Source organism: Mesitornis unicolor, unplaced genomic scaffold (genome assembly GCF_000695765.1).
Source record: "Mesitornis unicolor isolate BGI_N332 unplaced genomic scaffold, ASM69576v1 scaffold26, whole genome shotgun sequence".
NCBI lineage: Eukaryota > Metazoa > Chordata > Aves > Mesitornithiformes > Mesitornithidae > Mesitornis > Mesitornis unicolor.
In genome coordinates, this window is record NW_010192790.1 from 42,934 (window position 1) to 52,963 (window position 10,030).

Below are 10,030 nucleotides of genomic sequence, written 5' to 3' on the forward strand. Positions count from 1 at the left end.
CAGGAAAAAGGTAACAGAAGCTATTCTGGCTTTGAAAGTGATGAATGAAGACTGTACCGCCCAGTGTTCTTCACTGCCTTTCCTCTTACACTTGTCTTCACCAAAACAAACACCACACAACAGGGAAGGCAAATCATAGGCTGTTCCCAGTTCCTTCTGGATGACAAGTCACTCCACTAGCTTCACACCGAGAACCTCAGAACTACAAGCAGCAAACAACTGCTAAAAAATATTCCAGTAGTTCAGCTCTAACTATTGTTCAAGTTCTTAGACTGTCATAGCTATAGCTCCCTATTTTCAAGGCTGTAATCCTGATAACCAGACCCCACTGGTCTTTCCTCAGAGTTCCACAGAAGCCACAGCGTTCCTCCTTCTGGAGGTTATTCCCACTGCAGAAGCTTCACAAGATGTGAACAAAACCACTCTGGTGCACTGACAGTTGAAGATTTGGAAAACTACAGCCAGCTTTGCATCTCCTCTTCATACTTCTGGGGGTCAATAAAAGGCTTGTCAATGGAGCGGATCATCAGCTCACCACAGTACACGCATTCGGCTGCCACGATGTCATCAATGTCAGCTTTGATCTGTTCCCGGCTCTGCTGCCCCTTCCCCAAACTAATGCTATCTGTGTCCTTGGGACGATGGTGGCTCTTGGAAGGCTGACTGGTAGCTGCCAGCTTCTTCTGAAGATCTTCAAGCTTTGCCTGCTTATAGGCAGGAAGGTTTGGGAAAACTGCTTGGAGAAGACAGTCATAGTGAAACATGTGACCACACAGGAAAAGGTAAAAGGGGCGGTTTAAAAGTGGAAAGTCACAAGCAGCACATTTCTCCTGAGGCTCCACAGAGCCATACTTATTTCTCATTTCCTGGATGTCCTCTCGGATTCTCTTGGCACTCTGTGTGGCTTCCTCCATCTCCCTTTTCAGCTCCTCAATGTGCTTGTTGTAGTCCTCCAGGGAGTTACAGATTGCCTCCTTGAAATGGTCAATGGTGACAAAGTCTGGAAAGAATGGCAGGACGTCTTCAATTTTCAGCAGGGCACAGCTGGAAAGGCAGGCCATCGCCTTCTTGACATCTTTCTCTTCCTGAACAACATGGCGAGCAATCTTCAACCACAGCTTCTTCCGGAGTTCCTCATCATCCTCAGGGAGATCTGCACAGGACTTGGCAAGATCAACATCCACCTACAAGTTGGACAGACAAGGAAACCAAGTTAAGCTTCCCTCTTTGTTTATCCACCATTCAACTTCAAAGCCTGCTGTCCATTATAGGAGGCATTAACAGAAAACTTGTATTGTTATCCGATTGCCTAGGGCTGTACTCCTTGCCTGCTCCCTATGTCAAATGCCTTTCCTCTCCATCAGTGTTCTTCCCTGAAGATTTCCTTGCAGAAGAACAACAAAGACCAGCAGTACAGTAAGGACAAATCCATGTTACAGTATCTTTGCTGGCCACACATTTCAGCAAAGCCATAGCAATGCCAATAGAAAAAAAAACAACAGCTCCCTGAAGGTCAGACTAAGCTGACAGAGGCATTCTTCTGTGATAATTTTCACATTACAGGAAGTAATTTGAATCCTGAATAATAGCTATACAAGTCTTTCATAAATGCAGATACCTTAAAGGTATTTTATGTTAGAGACTGAGCTTACGACAGACAGTACTCCTCCCCCTTGTACTTTCTATGCCCCTACTCTCAATTAAAACTTGTCACAGTCTGGTGGCTACTTAAAACAATTGTGAAAGCACAGAAGTATGTTAACAGAGACAGGTCCCTCTTCCTAGACGTAGCTGCACAGCTCCTATACTCATGAGGCTGTCCAGTTCCTCTCCTCGGGGGTTGGACTAGATGTTCTTTAAGGTCTCTTCCAACACAAACCATTCTATAATGCTTGGTTGTTCAAGATAACTTGAACAAGCTGCATTTCCAGATATCATAGCATGCATGCACAGGCACACACATACCTGTAAAGCAAGATCCACAGCTTCCTCATATAATTCCATCACTTTGTAGATATGGACACATGCGTGGTGGTGCCCATGCTCTGCGCACAGGCGCAAAGCATACTTCAGGTCATAGTGGATCCTGTTTGGGTTGGTTCCTGCTTGCTCCAGGTATGATAGCAGTGAGTCCGGCCGACACAAAGCATAAAGAGACAACAGGTAGTTGTGAATGGCTTGCTGGGTCTCCTCCAGCTGGTAGACGCAGAACTCCATATATCTAATGGCTTCATTGATCTGCTGGGTGCTGGCACTCTGGCTATAGTTAACAAGGGCTGGAATGAGGTTCCTGGCATCCAGTCTAGAGCCCATAGAAATCCAAGCATCGACTACCTTCTTGGGAATATGCTGGATGAGGACTGGAGAGAACTTGTAGAACAGCTTCTCGTCTCTGTGCCTGGACAGCACATTTAGAGCTTCATCGTACTCGTCATGCTGGCAGTGGTGAGCTACTACACGCTCGTAGTCCTGCATGATGACTGCAAAGTAGACCATGTGCTCTGTGTCCCCATGGCTTGCCAACAGCTCATAAATAGACGCCCGGTTATTAAATAGACAGTCTTTGTTTTTAGGACTGCTCAGGAAAGTGCGAAACTTCTCCCGCGTATCCAGATAGAGATTTCGCTGTGAGGGATCTCCTTCCAATATACCCAGCCAGTTCAGGTACAGCTCCGTTAACCACGTGGTCAGCAGAGTTGTCTGTGTCTTCTCAGAAGGCTTTAGGTTATTTAGCTTCTTAATCAGAAACTCCATCAGGGCCTCTTCTTGCTTTGCTTCTATGAACTTAAGGGCAATTTCCTCAAAGTAGTTTTGGGTCAGCGCGTAACATTTGGCACTGTCTAAATACCTCTTGTTTTGGAAGCAGTGCTCTGCCTCTTTTGCCAGCACAATATCTAGGCACTCTGGACGGTCCTTACAATACTCCTTGGCTAAATCAAATTTGTTCATATTCATGTACATCTTCCACACATCTCTAGATTCCCGCTGGACGTGGTAGCGGAACACGACTTTCTCAGTGTGAATCCATATCTGCTGGACTGTGGGATCTTTGATCATGCGTGTCAGTAAGCCAAACTTCTCCAGGAACAGATCTTGAAAAACAACCTGCCCATTCAGAGTGCACACAGCCTTCACCCGGTCAGGCAGCAGCAACAGGAAGTGGAACTGGGTAAGTACGATGGATATTGGCTTGTTCACAGTAATATCAATATCAGAAGGATAAACCCAGACCCGTTCATCGCTCAAAATTGAATCAGGACGGCTATAATCCAATGTACCATACAAAACACCATTTCCCATCATCCAGGCAAAGGAGCGTGGGTTGGAGCGCAGTTTTGGGGTGTAAAAGGCTATCTCACTGAAGCCAAAGCTGGCTGGAAACTCCCGGAAGCTGGGCAAATGGTCAGCATGCAGAGCAAATATGGAGCTGAAACCTTGCTGCTCTGTCCCTTCGGGCACTTTGCCAACAAACTGGAAGAGTCTCTTTCGAGTGGTGGCTATAATAAAGAATTTCCCTTCTATCCCTCGTTCAATCTCCAAGCAGCAGACCGGGGCAGGTCCCGATTCCTCCTCTAGAGTGTAAACCTGTCGGAAGTACTGGTCTGGATTAGTGCTGAAGAGGCTCCCCTCACTGACAGAGATTTCAGCCTCGTAGATCTGCCCCTGGGCTGTCCCCACCAGGATAGGCCCAGTGTTGGTCTCTGAACCAAGAAATTTGTTCCAGCCCACACTTTCAATCAAGTGGCCCTTCCAGCGGGAGAGTGCTCGCACTTTCTGAACACTTCTGTTCAGGTAAAGGCATTCACTGGTGTTCAGAGCAATCAGGAGATGAGAGCCTGCCAACAGAACACGAGAGAGAGAACAAATGAAGACTGTGCCTACGCAAGTCAAATTCCTGAGGCTTCTAATCCTCACATTTGATAAGCTCTGATATCAACATAGTTAATCCAAGACTTTCCCAAGCATTCATAGGAATGTGGGGGATTTCCATGCTGGATCAAAATGGTAGCCCATATGTTGTAAACTTAAATTACTAGTACCAGATGCTTCCGTGAAAAGGTATTTTTCTGTTTCAGTAAGCGTTCTAAGGACAAACAGTTTCCAGAGTTCTCTCTGATCCCTTGCAGTTGGTGACAGGTATGAGCATCTCTTTCCAAACTTATGTTTTGTTTTGTTTTAAATCAGTCAAGGCTACAGTGAGCTGCAGATGTTTCACAGTCCTTTTTAAAACTTCTTATATAAACACAGAGAGCACAGAGTAACTGCAAAGGTTTCCTTTTATTTAGTAGCCTTGCTCAGAACAGCCTGATCGCATGTGTTCACTTCAGAGAGTTCAGAAGCAACAACATACACACAAGCAGCCAAGGTTTTTCTAATAGTGCAGGGGCAAATCAGTAGGCAGGGCCCCTGGGCAACAGAGTCCTGCCCACAGAGGAACCACCTGTGAAGGTGAGAAAGCTCCTTCACCAGTGCTTGTTATGCACATTCAGTTGCATCTTCTGCCAACCACTGACTCTAAATATATATAGCCCATTGCCTCACCTGTGTGGTCCAAAAACATCTTGTAGACTTTGGCTTCATCTTTGCGACCCAGCTCTACCTGATTAGGTTCATCTGGCTTCCCAAGATCAATCCTGTAAAGAGAAACCATGAAAGCATGCTTCCAACAAAAGTTTATGTAGGCATAATTGCTTACTGTTTTCCATATTGGGTTCATGGTTTCTTATCCCGTTTGTAATTTTAAGTTGTCTAGCAACTTACATTAAAAAAATAAAAAAGGCAGGAGAAAACAAGGAATAACTTCAGGCCTCTGGCAGCATTACCTGAGAAGGGTGTCTTTGCCAAGGCTCATACAGAGCTGGTTAGAGGAGACCACTAAGCTGTTAATTTTCTCTGGAGGAGCAAAATCAATCCTTTGCTTGTTAAATATTGGTGTTTCCTTCTCCAGTCTTGCATTCACATATCCTGGAGAAAGAACATGAACGCTTAAAAATGAAACAAGACAAAAACTCGGAACAACAACCCCAAGCTACATCAAAATCTAGCTTAAAAGGCTAGAATGATAATTGCCTGCCCCGAGTTTTACTGAAAAGAGAGTGTGCTCCATACAGCATGAGCACAAAGAGCAGTGCTCACGTAGATACGTGTAACAGGAAAGAAAAGCAGTAATACGCTTTACTGTCATGTCATAGAACTGCAAACTTGTCACAAGCATTCAATTGAAAGCACATTGAAATCAAGGGAAGCCACAAAACTGTCACATAAAGGGCATAAAAAGCTGAATATGAGAGCAGAATCACAAAGTCATTTGTTTTTGCTGGTTAACAGTTTATTTGCTCAAGACAGGAAGAAATGGCTGGTATAACATAAGACACCAAGAGGGCTCTGGTTTGACACTCCCATACAAGCTACCCAAGAGACTGCTGTGGCATTCATTAACTGAAATATTTCTCACTTATTCCATGTTGCCATACTCGACATCCATCATTCACAAGCTATTTTTAAAGCCATGTTGGGGTGGATTTTTGTATCCACATAGCAGACTTCATTAGAGAGAGAAGTCTGTTAGATTCCTTGCTGCACAGAACACAGCTGGAGGTCACAATGATGCTTTTACCATACCCCTATTTTACCAACCATAACACTGTCCTAATTGTAACTTTCCAGTTGTTGCTGGAAGGCATGTGAACTACTTATTAGAGCCAAAACAGTAACCAAGACCTGGTGATCGCTGAATCAATGCATTGCTTCCTGAGCCAAAACCCACTCAGACTGGTTCACTGTTTCATGGCAAATCCCAAGATGGAGCCACACTAACCTAACCCTCAGGTCCTTTCGAAAACCATGCCTGAATTCTAAGAAATGCCCAGTAAGTTAAGGTTAGAGTTGAGGGTTGAACTTTGATAAGACATGGCCACCTTACGGGACACATGTTGCGTGTTAAGCCCAACCAAGCAAACCTGACAAATCAATGAACTGAAAATGGGAGTGTGTACAATGAGAGCAAGTCAGCTCCTGCGACTAATTCAGTATTCATCTACCAGTTTAGCTCCAGCCAGTTTGGGAAATGTGGCGTCTATAGGAGGGCATGTTGAGGGATTACTTATGAAGGAGATCTAGGTGGGAAAGGCAGAGAATGGAGAAGTGAGGTCTGATTTGAGGGAAGTGACACACTGCAGAAGTATGTTAATAAATAAATAGATAAATAAATAAAACTTAGAAATGTATTGCTTTAAAAACCTCTTCTGAACTTCAGCGCAGATGGGCAAAGCACAAGATACAGTTCAAACTCTAAGACTCGTTCCTTTGGCCATGACAAGGGCAGAAGCACAGCCATGGGCAATCAGTCAACAAGTTGAAGCTTTTAAGAGAGGTGAACTTGTAACACCATCTAGCAGCACAGAGAAGCAGCACGACAGATTTAGTTTTCAGAGAAGATGGATAGACCTCTGCAGCCAAAAACATGGGACTTGCAGAGACCATGCCGTTCTGTTCTTAAGTGAGGACAAGACTCTTTTTGGTCTTCCCTTGAGGAAGCAAAAGACTCCAGAAGAGCTCAGATACACCAGTGAACTGCAAAATAAGAAGGCATTCATACACAACCAAAACCAAGCGATGATACTCATTAGCAAAATCCTGGAACATATGTGCATCTACAAACAGATCTTATCACAAGGTTTCAGCCATATCTGTCCCATGAGACACGTTTTCCCAGTGACTGAATTTCCCATATGCAAAGTCTTACGTAACCCTCCGACAAAAAACCAGCCGAGAATCTGGGTCTGACCACACTACCTCAAGCTAGAAAGCAGGACAGCCTGATACATTGCCAGGCTAACCCATCAGCTTCACTCTACATGTGAGCAAAGGTCTTCCAAAGCAAGCAGATCCATGCAGCAGTTATCCTGGACAGGAAGATTAAAACCAAAAAGAGCTATAGTAAGTTAAGATCACTCATGGCCAAAGCAGCTAACTAGGAAGATGTAAACTTAAAGAAAAAAGAAACTTGGGATTGTATCTCGGAGGAAGCAGACTGCTTCCACCCGAAAGAGCATAGGCTTGACACTCTCTGGAAAGGGACTAAGAGCAGCATTTTGAAGCACACTCAATACCTGTAACCTCCCCTACATTACGCTGAAAAACTCTAATTTCAACCCTGCTGCTGTTGAAAAAGCCAGTGTAGTAGTGGAAAGCAGCCTGCTAACACTACAAGCCCTTTAACTGCTTGTTCCACCAATGCTTTCTCCTCACCAGGATCTTTCAAGAACTCTTGTTGTAAAGGAAGGATGTGTATGCAGGAAGAGACAAAGCAACCACAGTTTGAGAAGGCAGACTTTTACTCAGCACATCTGGTTTTTTCTTACACACTGATCCACATCTTGAGCATTACCCCCTTATGCAAATGTGTGTTCCTTTATTTCCAGTTAAGTGAAACACATGTTCTTCATTTCAGATTAGGGAGCTGCAATGCCATGGCTTAAATCTGCTGGTATGAACTGTGAGTCAAAACATGCAGACAAAGCTCCCGAGCTGCAGATTCACATGATGTCACAGCTAACCAATAAATATAAATACATATTTAGATATATAAAAAGGAAGCATTACTCTGATGGGAAAAACCCACATACCAATGGATCGCCAAGTCACATTCATTCAGACAATCTTGATTTTTTCCAGATTGCCACCAGGCAAAACAAGGCTGACTGAGACAGGAAGAAAACCCAAACACAGGGAGGAAAGAGAACAGCTAGCACCTATACATAGGTAGGGGTTTAAAGTTGGGGTGAGGTTTTTTGGGGGGTTCTAAAATTATTATTTAGTCATAGTTCAGCAAGTGGATTGGATTCCAGCATTCTGGACTCTTTAGGACTGTGACCTGTATGGTTATAACAGCTGTATGACCATCATCACCAACATGAGGGGTTTAACTAGCATCCATAGCAGGGGAAGGCTGCACATTTTTATCTTACAGTTCTCTATGTGAGAGAGATGTCTACTTCATAACACGTGCTCCTTTCAAACAATTCCCTCCTTCATCCTGACCCCAATGGCCCTCTTCTGATCAGGCAAGATTCTACCGCAGCATTTCCCACTCTGATTTCTGAGCAAGTCTGCATTTTTCCTTAGAGTTTTTAATCTCTTCAAAGATCTAAGCTCACCAACATCAGCCAAGTCTGGGCTCAAAGCAGGTCTTCTCATGCTGGTACTGCAGTACTTGAAGTTTACACTGCAGCAGTACTTTAGGTTGGCAACAGAGCCACTGCTTGGTTATCGACAACTTTGAGAAAGTTTAACAAGCACTGGGAACAACTAACCAAAACAGAGGAATAAGTTCAAACATCTTCCAAAATTTCCAACCTAACCTTAAGGACTGCTTTCAGGAAGTTAACTATTTACTTGCATCTTGTTCCCAAATCTATTTGCTTAAACTTCAGATTGCCCACAACTCCTACCAGCCCAAGTTTTGTTCAAAATTGCCACTGCAGTCTGGTTAAAGAAGAATTAAAATCCTGATCAGGCCGTGCCTTTGCAATTAAGCAGTTTCCCAAACTTCCTCTGTCAACACTGTCAACAAACAGGCAGATTTCTCAACTGTCAGACACCCACGACTGGAGACAGCAGTCAAGAAGAAAAGCTGAGTCCTTGAACATTTATTTTTGGTAACACAGCTTGTCCCAACACTGTTTTGCACAACACCTATACAGGACACTTACTCTTTATCTAACATTACACAACAAAACGACTATGCATGTTAAAACAAACACAGGGAACAGATCTACTTCAGTACTTAGACTGCGAGTAATTCTGTCTGTGTATTTATACTCAATAATACACATAATATGACAGAATTCATTAATTCTTACCACATATATAAAGCTTATAACCTGGTTTCCCCAAAGGTTAGGATTAGGCAACACTACATGAGAAAAAAAACTTGAAAGAATGTGTCCATGCATTTCTAAACTTGTAACTCAAAAATGCCAGCTCTGCATAGCAGCTGGTACTACCATGACAATGCCAGGGAGAGCAGAATCCTCTCATAAACTACATTTCCCTGCCACACTGAATAAAATGTTGTGAGGTAGCATCTAATAGGGAACAGTTATTGAACCTAACAACTCTTGAATTTATCATGGAATATACCTGCCATTGGTTTGCTTTCTCTCACATGACAGAAACAACTGGTCATCACACCAGTACCTTACATTGACTGCACAGCACAGTGTGCCAAAGCTTCACAGACCTTGACAGAAAAGTTTCATAGTGCTAGAGATTGCTTTCTCAGCAACCTTCTTCAGCAGTAACCTTGTCATTATGTAGTCAGCCCAAGGGAATCACGGTAAAGGAGTGAAGTCTTTGGTAAACTGCCCCTGTGTTAGGAAACTAATCTCATGCAGGTACAGCTGTGCACACAGCCAGAATACTGTGGCTGTAACAGTTGGGATCCACAGAAAGGAGGAGGGGGGAGGGTAGGGGCGAAGCAAGCTGATGAGATGATCTCAGACACCTACCACAGCTCTGAACTGAACAGTGCTGAGGTGTGGTTATAATTTGTGACTACAAAGACATCCCACTTCATATACACGTTTCCAACACACACTTCACAGCACAGGGGATACGGCCTGATGAAGCCCTCCCACAAATAACAAGCACATCAGTTTTGCTAAGATAAACTCCATCACCCCTAAGATTCATCAGGAACGGTGTCTCCTGCATCAAAGCATGTCACATAGCTGACAATATATGCCATACACACAGAGATAAACCTGGAAGCTTTCCTCACAGCCTGACGTGCACTACTCCCCGTCCCACCCCCAGCTAGAGAGCCTCACACCCTGCACACCGGAGGCCCCGCCAAGGGACTAACGGTGGGAGCAGGCCCGAGCCAGACGCACACTGGGCCTAGGGCCCACTGGGGGGGCGCAGGGAGTGGTGGTACACGACGTGCCCTGGGCCTGGCTGTGCCCACGGCAGCGCGCTGCCACCGAAGGCCGGCCCGGGCGGAGTTAAGAAGTTACCGGAGTGCGGG

The 10,030-nt window shown here is 44.5% G+C and overlaps 1 protein-coding gene across 1 annotated transcript; it reads right to left on the bottom strand.

Annotated features, from left to right (window-relative positions):
- Positions 1-106: 106 nt before the first annotated feature.
- Positions 107-10,026, bottom strand: VPS18 (vacuolar protein sorting 18 homolog (S. cerevisiae); the record flags this gene model as incomplete). Its single annotated transcript, XM_010187207.1, has 5 exons — positions 107-1,184; positions 1,966-3,836; positions 4,543-4,634; positions 4,824-4,965; positions 10,020-10,026. Coding segments are annotated over 5 exons (2,841 nt in total), but the record flags the coding sequence as incomplete, so codon positions are not given.
- Positions 10,027-10,030: the final 4 nt, after the last annotated feature.